Genomic DNA, 15,865 nt, shown 5'->3' with positions numbered 1-15,865 from the left:
AAGCTGGCTTACTAGGAAGAAGTGTGGTCCCCTCCATACCTGGAGCTTGCAGTCTGGCCAGGAGAAAAGCAGATAAATTTTAATCTTGGTCTTTTTAATCTTGGTCTTTTGAAGTGAAATAATAAATGAAGACTCCCATATGTTGTCAGGCTGTGGATCAGAAATAAAGTCTACAAACCCCTCTCTCAAAACATGCACTTTATTTTAGATAAGTCACTGTTCTTATGCCATATATATTAGACATGCATTTGTCTTCCTGATTTGTGTATAATGCTTTATGTGCTTATAGAAAGTGGAAGAGGTTTATCATTTATTGATGCTGTCCTCTGAAGAGCTGCTAGCAGTCTTAATGCAGCAAAACTTATACTTAAAGAAATATAGGTCTTTCTGATCCCCATTATCTTTAAATACTTCAGTGTTATTTGCATAGCTGAAACGTGTATGTACTTTATTCTGTGCTAATTTTATTCTTCCTGAGAGATGGCTCTGATGATAACTAATTATTTCAACTTTGAAACATTTAGATGGCAGAATTTTATCCTTTCTATATTGTATGTATGCAAAACAATGCAATGATTTGCATAGTAAAGTACCAGTATTAAGCAAATTTTTGTAGAATTTCCCTTCCCAAATTTTAATCTGTTAGTTTTACAATAATTATGCTGGAATAATATATGTGTGTGTGTGTGTGTGTGTGTGTGTGTGTGTGTGTGTGTGTGTGTGTGTGTGTTTTTTTCTTTAATGTGACTTGAAAGCAGTAAGGACTGGAATTTTTCAAACTAGTTTTACTCAGTGTTCCCATAGCTATTGTCAAGAGGACACAGATACTAAACATAATGTCTTCATCAGCAATCACTTCCACATTTCTATAATAGCTACAAATGCACAAAGGAAAAATTCTCTCCAAATGCCCAGGCCTTGAGTTAACTTCACTTTCCCCAACAAAGAAGTTTTCTTTGAGCCATAAGGACACTTACTCATTAGGTGTACTGAAGTCTGTTGTTGCTCAGCTTGTTCCCACTGTAAAAACTTGGGAGCATTAAGACGAGAGGTGGTATAAAGCCATGTGACTTCCTTAATTCTTTCTTTTCCACTGTAAAAGGAAGAACATAAGCTAAATGAAGAGAACGAAAGTAATTTGTATGTGTGTGTTTGCTGTTTAATGGCAAGGATTTTAAAAGCATGATTTTCATTATTTTCTTACTTAAGAAGTGGAAGCCGTTTTGAGCATCATGCCAAATTTAATCTTCCAGTGTGGGAACTCAGCACATCACTCCTGATGTCCAGAGCTACTGAGAGAACCCTTGGGGGGGCTCGGGAGTCTTGGAATGTTGCCAAAAGCACTTGGTGGCTTTATTTTGATCCATCTAGGGATGTGCCACTGGTGGATGAGGAAATGAAACCTGTGAGGATCATTCGGGTGTGAATGGTGAAGGGAAGACATAATTATAGGGTAAATCACAGATTTTGGGGTTTTGGTACAGCGGGGTTATGGAGATAAGATGGAGTAATCCCGGCATGTCACAAGGCTCTTCTTTCTTCTTCTTGTCATCCATCTTCTGTGGTGGTGTTGGCACTTGTGGATTGGTCTGGGGTGAGAGGGTGCACTTGGTGACGAGGGTGACAGGTATTGGGGATAAAAAGTAAATATGATATACATAGTTTTTGTTATAAAAGACGCAACCGCCTTGGGGGTGGTCAGAGTGCTTTTGGCTGCCGTGCTGGTCAGATCCAGATCGGGCAGAGAAGGGACTTTGTAAATAAGAAACAATAAACAATTCTGAAGACTGAAAAAACCTAGAGTCCAGACTCATCTTTTGAGGCCCAGCGTGCAAAGAACCATCCTAAGCGTGTGTGGGAGCAGAGACGGACAGCCGAACCCCATATTCCAGGAAAAAAAAAATTAGCCATACTGAAAATCTTCTTTCTTCTTTGTCTCAAGGTATTCACCACCCTGTCTGTGACTAAGCGTTCTGGCAGAAACACCGCTGTGAGTGGATGCTGAGGTTAAATTCCCCCATCCTTGCTATTGCCAGAGACTGACTTTCATCACAGCGTCTGACTCCTGCAGTTCAGAAGATTTTGGGAGAAGTCGCTCTTGGACACTTGCAGAAATGTGTAGAGCTTAACCTGGACATTCCATCATCCTAAGGAGAAGAGCTCTGTGGGAGTTGGTCACTTGTGGTGCCTGGACGGCAATTAGCAATGCAATGGGAATCTTGACTGTTGAGTTGCTGATTAGCAGGGCATTTAATAAATGCCTTCATGAAGTCATAGCCTGAAGCCTGCATTGTCTGGTGGGCAGTGATGGAAGAACTGCTAGCACAGCTGGAAAACAACTGTTTTGGTTTGGCTTTATTCCTCTCTAGTTTCTTTCCCGAACGTTCCTTTCTAGTTCTTTTCAGAACAAAGAACTTCCCAACTCAGGAAAATTCCCCCCAAGTTCAGGTAGTTTTATCAGATAAAATAGCTCCTGAGTTCTGGATCATGACACACAAATGCAAGGTCTCCTCATAAGCTTGCATTTTACCAGCTCACATGCCTATGGAGGGCCAGTTCTACTTGTTTGATCATGAGGAAGAAAATAGCCTCGGAAAAAAATTTAGTACCACCTAAAATAACATATTTCTTACCTTCCAAACTGACTCTGCTGTGACTTTTTATTTAGAGAGCCTTATTCGGGAAAACATTTTTCTCAATGAGAAAGGAAAATAATTTATGAAGGCCTTTTGATACAGAAAGTTGTTGTGTTTCTTCTCTGAAATCATGCATATAATGCAGATGTGATGATCTTAGCTCTTCCTGAAACTTATGTGATTATAATGAATCTGATTTGGAGCTGACAGAATTCCAATGTTGAATGAATTGTCCTTCCAAGAACTCTGTGCAACTTCATTAAATTTGAGTAAATTTCTTTCCAGGTGAGCTGTCATAAGCTGTACGGTTTCAGGTCTAAACTGGCCACTTTGAACACTAAAGTACTGAGATTTCCTGGAGATTAGTGAGCCCTTAGAATAAAAAAAATTACACAACCAAACAACGCCCCCCCACCAAACAACTATCAAACAAACCCTCCAGCCAAACTCCAAAAACCAGTAGTGAAAAATCTGTTGTCTAGATAGGGTCTAAAAGTTCTATTTAGTTCTATGTCTGCTATGTTTTATAATAATTAAGAAAACAATACTTTTAAAACAGAGGTTTCATTGAAAATACCAGATTCTTGAATATCCCTCCTGTGTTGGATAAGCTGCATGTTTACTTGTCAAGAAATGGCAAAAGTGGCTCTTTGTAATGGAGATTAATGTGGTTTTTTGATCAGTTTTTGCATTTCCCTCTCTTTTAGCAGAAAGGTTTGGATTACTTTTATTAAATGCTTCTTGGGAGTTCAGTAGTGCAGTGTAAACAGGAGGTGAATTCCCCAGCCCTGTGGGCAGAATGCCTCATGCCTAAATTCCTACCTGGTAACAAATTCTTGTATTTCTACTGAGATTTCTAAAATAGTGTTGTAAGTTATTTTTATAAACCCATACATAACTGAAGGATTTTTAAACGTGTTTTGTATGGTATCTTGAAGGGTCTGTGATGGTATTTTTCTGGCCAGTTTAATAAATAAATCGATGCCTCTTCCAAGCAGACACCAGTTGAGAGCAAGGTGACTGTTTTTTCAAGGGCCAGAAGAGAGAGGGCACGGTGATAAATCCAGGTTGATTTGCCTTTGTCTCTTGCATTTTGAAGGTAGATATTTCTCTTAAAAACAGGGTTTGAGGCTGTTTCATGAGCATTTGATTTGCATGTTAATATTTCAGAAGGACATACCTAAAAATAAAAGAGAATTAGGAAAAAAATCTTACTCTATTTGCACCAGCTGCCATTCATGTAATTTCTGAAAACCCAGGAGTGCCAGCTCCTGAGCTGCTGGGCAGTGTCCCTGCTCATATTTAAGCGCATGGATAGCAGCATTTTCAAGCAGGTGTCTAAGAAAGGTTCTGGAGATCTTTTTTTCCTGGAGGGAATAAAGATATGTATGAGCTTGGCTTTACAAGGCTGGACCTACACATATCTATTCTTGGGTCATGTCATCATTTATGATGCATGTTTCTACACTAATTGCTTACAGTTCAGTAGGTGTTGGGCTTAATTAATTCTATTTTTACTTCAAATTTAAAATTGTGAGACTTTTTTTGGTAAGAGTTTTTTCTATTAATCCTCCATAAGGAAGACATTTTCACGTGTGTATTTATGTCATCTGTGCATGATGATACAAGTATATAATATATTATCACATAAGGATTTATTAAATGCCAAAGCTAAGTATTCAGTGTTTTTTGTCAAATTAAGCATACTTGCGGTAATGCCTGCTTTAGAAACACATACTAGATAATTTACTAAGCTAATCAGTATTTATGTTCTGCTCATATTGATTTGTAATTAACGTTTTTGGATGCTCTTACATGAGGGTTAAAATCATCTTCAGATACTACAGATACAAATGATGACAGGAAATTTCACAGATTTGAACAGAGAATTTAATCTAGTTTCACTAACAGCTCCCAGAATTTTTTCTTTTTTTCGCTTTTTTTCCTTTTTTTTTTTTTTTAAACTCCTCTACCCCAGCTGTTCATTCTCCTTTTACCCCTCTCCCCTTTGTGTGAGTCGTCTGAGCAATCCTAACTTTTCTGTAAGTATTGTATTCCAACTTGCATCCCACCTTCCCTCCTTTGAGCCTTGCTGCCTGCCCAGAGCCCCAGTGCAGGAGGCTCCCTTGCTGTGGAGCTGTAGGCTGGTCAGGACCTATGCCTGACATGGTGGATTTTCTGGAGATGCGGTGGATGCTGGAGATTTCATGACAGGGTAGGTGTCTTGCTGTGCCATGTGGGATGACCTTGCACTCATAAAGCCTGTTACTGATCCTGTCTCTGGCTGTGACAGAAGGAACCAGATGGCTGAGTCCTTTACACAAGACTGAATAGACACCTTTCAGGTCAAAATAGGGTATAAATATTTGTGGTAACTGTCAGCCCTGCAGAGAGTGACTATTCAGAAGCCCTTTCTCTTCGATGACTGGTTTTTCTGATTGCTCAGTTGTCCTCAGTGTAAACTGAGCTCTGCCTTTTCACTTGCTTTCAAAAATAAATGGTAACACATTTAGCCTGAAGATCTTTCCCTCTTAATGTCAGTGTAAATTGACCACACACGATGAAAAGTGTGCGTATGCCATGTGGTGTGATGTGAGGCAGGCAAAAGTGGTGACTTGCTTTTGGGTCTGATCCAGAGTAGCTTTTCACACTCTGGAGCTTCTGCAGAATTACATATATCTATATGTATATACAGATATATATACATGAACTGTGGGATGAGGTAACTCAAGGTCTTTGCAGCCATATTTTCTCTTGGGTGGCACTTTGAGGTTGTTACATCATGGAAGGGAGGGACAATGCAGAGAGAAAAACTGCATGATGTGACTTGTAGACCCAACATCACAAGCGTATCTGAAAATAAAAGCTCATGACTTGTTTTAACTTCCTCTGGGCTGTGGGGGGCTACAATGGAGCTGTGTGTAGAAGAGGGCATGGCAGGTCAGTACCATGGTGCCAGTACAAGAGGAGATATAGAGAGACCACACCACCCTTATTCATGTTTTTCTTGGCTCTCTGAGCACCATTTCTTCCTTACCTCTAGAGCTGCTAAAAATAACCACACTAAATTAATGGCTTACCCTCACATTAAACTGTTGAAGTTGCACTGGTCACTCCAACATGGCATGCCAAAAAGGCTGCTTATTGCACATTTAAAGCTTATGTCCTCCAGGTTTCTTGAAGTTGGGCAGGTAATCCTGATTGTGGAGGTGTTTGCTTTTTCTTGGAGCAGTGATTTCTTGGAGCAGGGTCAGCTACAATCCAAGGAAGGTAGAAAGGTGCCCATGTCTGAGGTGAGTAGTCTCCCTGAGGGCTTCAACAATGGACTTGTGGGTTATTCTGGAGGATTTTTGATGAGCAGAACTTGTCACAGGGCTGGAACAGGTGAAGACAGCATATCAAGGCTATTTCTGCAGATCACCCCCCCTCATAAACACTCTGAGCAGCTCTTACTGCAGGCTCAGAAGAGAAAGCAAAGCAGTGATGCTGCTAACCCCTTTGAATGTGTTATTTTAATGAGTCTGACAGATGGGAACCGAGCCTATGTTTATTTCTCTACTATCTGAGGTTCAATGTTAAAGGAAAACAATGGAAAATGTATGGGAACCACAGCACAGTGCTCAGAGAGCTCTTTGGCTATTTTTAATGCCTGAGGCCAATTAAAGCATAGTTGTTCGGCTGGGACACTTGATGGGAAGTATGTTGGGTTGTGTACATGTGTGCCTTTCAATTTAGGAAGATAAAAATGGAAAATGTGAGTAAAAGCAAGAGTTAGACTCTTGACTAGGCTGGGGATATATACATGAACCATCAGCTGTGTACACTGTGAAGTACCTTTGCAGGTGAAGTCATGGAGGAAATCAAAGCAGCCTGAAAATAAAACCAGTGAGGAAGTTGCCATAAAGCACCTCAAAGTAGTACCTGACTCAGACATGCTGCCTCCTACAAATTAGACAGAAGAAAAGCAATGCACTCAGGAAATGTGAGGTGCTACTGATTTTCTTTGAAAAAGAGGCATGGTACCAACTCCTATTTAAATGTTGCAGAGCTTTAACACTCTGAGTTTATACATATTTACTTTTGCTTTAATCTGCTTGTCTTTCTTCTCCCTTTGTTCCTTTACCACTTTTTTATTGTTTTAGACTTGCCTTGTGGAGTTCTCTCAGCATGTTTTTAACAGTCCTAAAATCACAAAACTTTTGGGAAAGGCAAACAAAGAGCAAGGATTCACCATTTCTCACCACAGAAGAGCTATGGCTGAAGCCATCAAGGAAGGCTGGAGTTTTCTGCATTACACATAATTAAGTGCAAGTCACTGTCATGGTATGTTATAATCTAAAAATACACCTATGTTGAAAAAGAGATTAATTGTATGCATACAGAGTGGGGGTTAGTGAAATCTGACTGTAGTTTATGGTGCAGGATGTCCTTACATCCCCAAGTGGTGGAAGCTTAGGCAGGAATCCTACAGAAAACATCACAATATATTCATTATGGGTTTTCTTATATAATCTTTAACTAATAATTTTTTAGTGAAGTGGTTAGACCTGCAGTTTACATGAAGGTATTTTGTCTCCATTTTGGAGTGGTTCTAGCACTGTGCAGTTGTTGCAAGGTGTGTTCATACTGCTGTTTGAAGAACATTCAGTTCTCCTCCCGTGGTGCCATGAGCTGAATCAATGTCTCTATTTCTAAAAATGGCATTATTCTGTCTAAGATACTTCAGCTGAGAGAGTTGTTAATACTGCTTCTGTATGTGAATTCTCTCATGCACAGCTGCCATGGATTCCCCCATGTGTCTGCCCTGGTTGATGACACCAAACCCTGTGGATACAGAAGAATTACAATAATTGTTTCTGAAGGGTGATTTGTACTGGAGACTGCAAGTTCAGTTACCTTCTGAGTTCACTGCTTACTTAGTTCTCTGGAGAAGGGAGCTCTCCCCAGCTAGCCCTGCATTCATCTATTTTTCATTTTGATGGGTTTTCTTTTCAGACCTTCTCCCCTTCTTTCCTGAAAGAGGATTAACCCACCAAAACAAACAAAATCAGAAGCCATCACTACCACTTAAGATGAAAAACTGCATTTTTAAAGGCTAAAATCATGAAGAGCCAAATCTCACTCTAGGGAAAGGAAGCCTTGAAAGAACTGACTAGTCTGGACTGTGATATAACGATACTGTCATCGTTTGAGCCTGGCGCAATGCCAGTGCCCCCACGAGATCACCTCCTTCCCTGGCACCCACTGTGAGATGTGATCAGAGACAGAGCAAAGCAGGCTCCAACTTAAGGTTAAAAGGGAAAAAACTTTTATTAACCTAAAACTACAAAGGAAGACACAAAAAACACATAGAACACAAGATGAAAACCTTCCAAATTCTTCCTCCTCCCCCCCCACCAAATTTCCAATTCCATTGCCACCCTTTAGATAACCAATTCTCAGTTCCTCGAGAAGAGACGAGTCCCTCTTGCACCACATTCCTTCCATGTCCAGTGCTCTCACCACTGCACATGGATCAGAGCTGCTTCTAGGGTTTTTTCCCTTTAAAGATACTTTGTCCAGTTCCAAAGGGAGCACAGTCCTTCTCCTTTTGGGACACTTGTCCCCCCCAGATTTCACCCCCTGGGGCCGAGGGGTCTCTTGAACAGAGATCATCTTCTTCTTCCTCTTCTTCGAAGATGGAGGGCACCACCACCACCCTCCTCACCTGTCGTCTCTGTTCACACACTTCTACATCACTGCGCTCTCCAGGCTGAGCACAGTTCCTCTCCTTTTGGGACACCTGTCCCCCCCAAATTTCACCCCCTGGGGCCGAGGGGTCTCTTGAACAGAGATCATCTTCTTCTTCCTCTTCTTCGAAGATGGAGGGCACCACCACCACCCTCCTCACCTGTCGTCTCTGTTCACACACCTCCACATCGCCGCACTCTCCTGGCTCTGAGCCGTCGCCTCCCCCTACAATGCAGTCTCTGTGTCACGGGAACACCAGTGGTTCTGCTGTGGCTATACAAGAAAAGTCCAGCCCAAAGCCACTCCATCATCTCCTCCCACTTAGAATTCTTCTCAACATCTCTCAGTCTGATCAACTTCAGGAGGAATCAGCATTTGCAAGGTTCTCATCTTCCTCAGAAGGGTTAAAAGTCCCAGGCTCTCTGTCGGTTTACTTCATCAACTCCCACGCTTGGCTGCCCTGCTGGGCACCCCCCCCTTCTCCTTCACACCAGCCCACTATCACAGGCACCGGCTCTGTCTCTCTCTCCCTCTCTCCGGCGTAGGAGTGGGGGGGGAATGGAGGATGGCTGCCCAAAGCCCTTGCAATGTTCTCCTCCACCCTTGGGCCCAGGCCTGGCCTACCTCTCTCTCTCTGGCCACATGGCTCCCCTCCCCCCCCCCCACCCAGCTCTGGCTGGGCAGGGGGGTCTGCTCAGTCTCAAGCCGGAACTCAAAGAGGAAGTTCCCCTGGGAGATCACAACTTTTAACCCGCTGTGTTCTCAGAGGCGTATCCATGCCCTCAGTGGACAAACCAGGTGCCAATATTAAATCTGAACACCGATTGGCTTGCCCACACCATCACAAAAAACTTCATTTCCTCTTAAACCACGACAGATACATATTTCTGTGGAGGAGGGTTTCTGTGCTTTGAATGAAGATGAGACATCTCCACAGATCAGTTACTTAATCCTATTAATATAAATTGAGAATTTTTGTTGTGATGGCACCAATCTTTGTTGTGATGGCGCCAATTTTTGCTGTGATGGCGCTGGTAGTAAAACTTGCCATTCTGGTGGGCAGAGAAGTCAAGTTAGGAATAGCTACAGGAATTGATTTACCTCTCATGTAAGGCAAAACTGTGTCACAACAGAGCATCATGCAGAAATACTCCCCCTTAATTACCTCCCTCACTCTCAGCCTGGGCAGCATGCTCAGCCAGCATGGCTATTCCATGCTGCCACCCAAGCCTCAAGCTCTGGAAGCGAGCTCCATTATCTCCACATGGTGCCTCCCTGTGCTGTGATCTTTCAGAGCACAGACAGGGTGGAAGAAGAAGGCCTGGTATGCTACAAGTTGGAAAACTGCACCCTCTATCCAGCAAATCAGCACAGTGATTTCACTCTAGCTGCATCAGATAAGGGATCTGAGTGCTTCCAGTTCTAGGAAGTTCTGAGTTCTGAGTTCCAGTTCTGAGTTCTTCCTTCAGCCCTACCATGGGTACTCAAGGCTGTTACTATACTGATTTATTCCAGATTTTCTTTCAAAACTTGTCCTTGTATTGTTTTTCAGTCTGTTCTTGCTAGTAAGAAATGATATTTTTTTAATGGACTGTAAAGACATAAAACAGTCTAAGCTCATATGACTTGTTAATTAAAGTCATAGTCAACAAGCATAAAATTGTACACAGCCACCCAAAAAGGGTGAGTGTGCCAGTCTGTGCAATTCAACTTGCATCTTAAATCACATCTATTAAAAACCAACTTGTTTACGGAAAACAGAGCAGTAGAGCAGTTTAAAACAGTAATAAAAAATTACAGAAACTTTTTTTTATTTTCATTACCTTTCTCTTAACTAGTTACTCTTGGAGTATATCAAAGCTGATGTTATTAGCTTGCTGGCAAACTTCTGAAAACCACCCACAGTACCTGACTGTGGGATATTTTTTTTAAATTGGTGTGTTTCCTGGAAGAAATCACCATTTTTGTACAAGTCCAGAGCACTGCTGGTTATGAATCTAGGCTTACAGAGAGAGTGTTCTGGGAGTAAATAGCCATTGGCTAATAAAGACAGTGTTCCACAAGCTGCATCCTCCTCTTCCTCCAGCTACAAGGTGGAATTAGAGGTTCATTGACTTTTGCACGTGGAATTAAAGCTTGGTTACAAAATAATTCTGTTTGAACATTAACATTGCAGAATGAAATCTTGTTTTATGAAGAATATATTTGTATCTGTTATAAACAACGTTGCTTTTTGAAAAGACAAAAAATAGCATTACTTCTGCAAAGTGGAAAATGACATTATCATTTGCAGTGGAAAATGTCATTGCTGTGCTGATAGCTGTTGACAAGCATTTGTCGTGGCTGTGTGCTGTGATGTGCTAATTAGTCTGAAGTTCAATCAGATGGCATTTTGTGTTTTCATTTCAACTGTAAAAACACAGTATTTGTGACATGTTGGTAAGTGCATGTTTAATTGCTCCGTGGTTATCTTCCAAGCTCATGTGTTTCCTACTTATTTTGCGGAGAAAGGTGCATAATTACCTCTCAGCTGCAAGGTGGGTTGCTCATTATTTTATTTTCATTTCCTCTGTAGTGATAAATCCAGAATAGTGACACACATGAAAACCCATCTTTGATGCTGAATGCTACCTTGACTGGCTTGCAAAGGTGGCGAGTTCTGGCTGATTTCAGAAATCAAAGTCATGAGCCACCCATGGTAAGAGCTTCTTTTCTTCCTCAACTTTTCTCTGCCTCTCTTCTCTTCACAGGTCTAGAACCTAAAGAAAATTATCCAAATGAATCAGACATTTAAAATGTCACCATATATGTTGAGGACAGTCTTTAGCATTCATACTGCTACAGATTGTCTTTCTTTTATTTCCTTTGGAAAATAAAAGAAAGACAATCTGCTCATTTGTGTCATTGGTGTCCGGATCATGATGCTCAATGAGGAAACAATTACATTACAATTTCTCTAATCCAACTCAAAGTGAATTGGGCAGATGTAACTGGAAAGAGTCGTGTTGTCTCTTAGTCCAAAATTTTCCCTGGACTCAGCGGGGTCTGGGTCTAAATACCATAGCTGTTTAACTCTTCTGTTGCAGAATGTACATCCATGTTTAGACACTGAATTTTGTCCCTTGCAGGTGATCAGGACAGGTATTTTCTCCATAGAGCTCCTAGTCTGCATGTGTGCAGGCCTGGATTTAGTGACTCTGGAACTGCCCCATGGTCCTGTCTCTTATGAACCTGCCCATGGTTAGGAGACAATTGACAGAAAACTGAAACCAATATGAAAGTTATTTACCATTTTCACTGATGCTGAAGGTTGCCACACTGGATCCTAGTGACGAGCACTTTGAATAAATGTACTAACCAAGATGAGATTTAGGAGAAAAAAAGCATGAAGATTACACACCCTTCTTCCCTTGCAAGGTTGATCTTCAGTTGCTCCTCAGATCAGGAAGAAGATTAAGATGATGGTCTTTAGGTGCACATATGCATTAGGCTGGCTTTCATAAGAATTTATTACATGTAATTATACAGAAATTATAATTGTAATACCTGGTTTTGTTTTGGATTTTTCTCTCTTCCAAATACATTGCATGGATTGTTTTAAAGACAGACACACAAATACCTTTCCTCAGTTATAAAATACTTTAAATTAAGTTGTTTGTTTGCTGCTTGGCTAGGAGAGCCCCAAACCAGACCCAGGAGTGTTGAGGCTCATGAGAGCAGCCTGAAAGCTACCACTGTGCAGCCTGGCTTTTTGTCCTTTCAGAAACTGTCTAGATTGGAAGCATCATTATCCCTTTCAAAGTGATTCATACTTGTTGATACCCTACGTGACAGAGAGAAATTATGAGCAGGTGGTTAATATCATTCTTATGCCCTTTCCTTCTTGATATGGAAGAACCAATTCCATGGTAGTAACTCATACAACTTTCTTTTGCTCTCCTTCTCTGTACTGCCATCCCCTCTTGGCTTGGCTTGCTGCTCTCTGTGGTCCTCCTGTCTGTCCCTCATGTGTTCCGTCACAAATCTATTTGAAAGGGAGACTGTTTAGTTATGGCTGTCTGAAGGTGGGTGCAGGAGCGTGCCTTGTGTGGTGTTTAGTGATAGAGGATTAACAGTTTTAGGGTAATTTTAATGTTGAATTACAGTTTTGCCTCGTTAATCCTTGCTATGTTGAGAATTCAGAGTAGCCAAAGTGTTTGAAGGATCAGTCAATCAAGCTGTTCTCTTCTCCCTCTTCTCCTTTAACCTCATAGTTCTATGCCTTTCCTTAGATAAACCTCTTATGCTCCAAGAAAGCTGAGAAGCAAAGCAGGGGCTCATCTGAAAGGGCCAAACTTTGGGCCAGAATTTCAGTATGCCTTCACTGTAACTTGAGCTGAGGGAGGAAAGAATCTGCTGTTCAAGTTACAAACTTATGCAACATCACAATAAGCTTTCCAGGATCCTCCAGCAAAGAATGTGCAGCCATGTCTTAATATTTATAGCCTATTGTTCTGGTTTGAAAGCAAAACCAGTGAAAGACTCCAAGTCAGAAATATAATTTATTAGGAAAAGGTAAAAAAACCAACCAAACAAAGAACCCAACCAAAATACATGCAAGAATACAAAAGAAAAACCACTGACAGAGTCAGAATACAAGCTGACACCCTGCTAGTTAGGGTGGTGGTAGCAGTTTGGATGAAATGGTCTTGTTGAAGTTGTGATTCTGTAGAAACCATCTGGTTGCTCAAGTGAAGTGGGCAAGGGTGACCGTTCCTCTGGCAATGCAATGGAAAGACTGCTTGTTGCGTCCCAAAACCCAGATTATATCCAGGTGGGGATGCTTAGCTCCTCCCCCCTCGGCGGAGCATCTCGCAATGGGCTGATATCGTTCTGAGTCATGCTGTAGGTCCTTGATTACCCATTCAACAGCAATGGCTCCTGGAGGGAGTTATTTCTGAGTCATGTGGCAAGACATTGATGGGCCCATTAACAGGAGATAAGGAAAAAAAGATGCCACCCCTGGTTTCAGCAGTTCTTGAGGACGGGAATAGAATACACCTTTATATTTTAACCTAGGACACCTATATAAAAATACAGGGTAAAATATTTAATTAAAAACAGAGAAAAGGAGAAATAGGACATATTTCTCCTGCTCCTTTCTTTGCTAGTGTAAGAACCAGCCTCTGTGGTGTGAGATATCCTCATCTGAGCCTTCTGCTTTTCTTTTGAAATGACCATAAAGTTATTCTGCTTTTCTGCCTTCAAATGCTATTTCTTTAAACATGTATTTTTGCCTTACAAGGCTAAGTCAAATAGTTTTGATATGCAGGCTCTTACTCTGGTACTTGAGGGAAAATACATTCATTTTCAATCACTGATGTATTGGCAGCAATCACATTATAGATATAGAAGCTATTCCCTGCTCTCCTCTGCATTGTGATAATTTTTGAGTATAATAGCTAGTGGAATGAGTATCTTGCAGAAATATTAAGAAACATGAAAATTATTACCATCACAATTGCCACAACTCTCATGTGGCATGTGCAGTTTAATGTTTTTATCTTGTTTGAAAGTCTTTTACAGACTGAGTTCCATGTCTTGTGTGTTTGTGTCTTTGCACAGAAGTCATTTATTTCTCCAGATACAATAAATAGCAGGTATGTGAGAACAAGCCTGCCCAAAACTCAATCAAAGGATATAGTTACAAAGATGCTGTGTGTAGCCACAGCTCTCTCCATAGAGAGCAGTAGGCAAGACTTTCCCAGGCATTTTCCTGGAAAAGGCTGTGAGAAGATCAGAGAAAAGAATGAGAAACAATTCTTATCTCCACTTGCTGCACCCGTTGTTGTGCACATGTGAAATGTGTTATGGAGATTTGTTTACCAAAGGGTGATTTCTTAATTGGACTCTGGATGGTGTTTGGATTCATTGAGCAATTGGGTCTGTCTGTATCAGACTGCTGGTAAGGGGATGAGTTTCTTAATAAGCATAGTATAATATAGTATGGCAGAATAAAGCAATTGATCAGCCTTCTGGAATCATGGAGTCAATGCAAATTATTACCCAGCTGGGGACCTGCGATGACAGCTGTGGTTTTTGACTTAGATTTCTGAAAAAGTTCCAACTGAGTGGTAATAGTTTCATCAATCAGGTTAAAATGTGGGTTATTCTTAATGAAGATAGCTGGGATCCTTTCAGCCACACCAGTACCTGATGTACCTAGTATGAATTACTGATACAAAAACTTGTACCTCAGATGAGGATTCATCTCCCCTTGCTTCAGGCATCTAAAAATGTGCTTCCAAGTTAGCCATCAAGCTCTCTTCTGCAGTTGTTGCAGAGAGAAAGGATGAGAGACACACCTACAAAGGACCGTTCTTCCCACCTTTCTTAGATAGATGTCTTAAAAGCAGTGGTTGGTGAGATGACTTCCCTCATTTTGCTGATGCAGCTATAGAATCTGAGCTAAATATCTGAGCTATAGAATCGTCTCAGAATCTGAGCCAAATATAGGTTAAGTTTGATAGAAAACTCAACTGTAGCATAAGCAATCTTTGGACTGTCTGTCTCAGGCATGAACAATGTCCCAGGCTTTTGAGGCAGGATGACACTTGTCCTGATCTTGTACAAAGTTGCTGTTGCTTGCTACTGGGCACTGGGTGCCTCAAGCATCACTTCAGAAGGAGCTGGCCCCACCAGTGAGGGTCAGTGGCACATCCATCTGCATATTTAACTTTATTCAGGATGCTCAGAAGCCACAGTGAGGAAGGTCACGAACCTGGTGTAGGAGCTGGGGAACTAATTTGTGTGTTTTGCTTTCTCTTTTTTTTTTTTTTTTAATTTTATTCCCATAATCCCTCCCTGCATACTTGATTGATGTTGCCCATCCCTTGGGGAATGTAACTTTCATTTTTAGCAGGGAAATGGTCTTGCAATCATAAAAAATTGATGGCTGTCTGAAGTAGCAGTTAATCTTGCTTGAGAACTGCATCATTAACCTACAGCACAACGTACATATTATGGACACATTTATAAACGGGAGAGAGCACAGAATTCAGTTTATAATTTCCTTCTTGTGGAGACTCATAAAACTTCCATGGAAAACACTGCCTCTGACATGTTGCCATGGCAGACTTCTCCGCTTCTGTAGTTCCTTCCAGAAGAAGGATTGCTCTCTGTGGCCTTGTCAATGGAGAAGAGAAGAGAAACCTTTCTGCTGTTCCTTTTCCAGGTGGGTGATCTTGGCATTTCCATAGTGATGGCAGACATTATGAGAAACATGCCCATCACCACATGCAGCAGCCCAGAGTTGGGTGCAAGCGACTTTTAAGGCTCAGTGGTGTGAATAACTGGCAACTGAGGTGTGAAATGCCCAGCCTGTCAAGCTTTGGTCACCAGATGTGAGTGGACCTGGACACCCAGGAAAATACATCCTTACAAGTTTCTGAGATGCCAGTCAACTGGAATGTTTAATCTCCTGTCTGACCCTCTCAGCCCTCACAGAAGGCATTTGCCAA

General features: G+C 41.4%; 1 protein-coding gene across 4 annotated transcripts in view; it reads left to right on the top strand.

The window, feature by feature from the left end:
- Positions 1 to 3,850, top strand: part of TXNRD1 (thioredoxin reductase 1) — a 47,150-nt gene extending 43,300 nt beyond the window's left edge. For all 4 annotated transcript variants that reach the window (XM_050986410.1, XM_030237959.2, XM_030237960.2 and 1 more), the window contains one exon: positions 1,943 to 3,850. In XM_050986410.1, the coding sequence (XP_050842367.1) occupies positions 1,943 to 2,005 (63 nt within the window). In that variant the 3' untranslated portion in view covers positions 2,006 to 3,850. The remainder of the gene's footprint in view (positions 1 to 1,942) is intronic.
- Positions 3,851 to 15,865: the final 12,015 nt, after the last annotated feature.

The sequence above is a fragment of the Serinus canaria genome, chromosome 1A, assembly GCF_022539315.1.
Source record: "Serinus canaria isolate serCan28SL12 chromosome 1A, serCan2020, whole genome shotgun sequence".
In the NCBI taxonomy this organism is placed as follows: Eukaryota; Metazoa; Chordata; class Aves; order Passeriformes; family Fringillidae; genus Serinus; species Serinus canaria.
The sequence above is the reverse complement of the archived record's forward strand: the minus strand, read 5'-3'. Positions and strand labels throughout refer to the sequence as shown.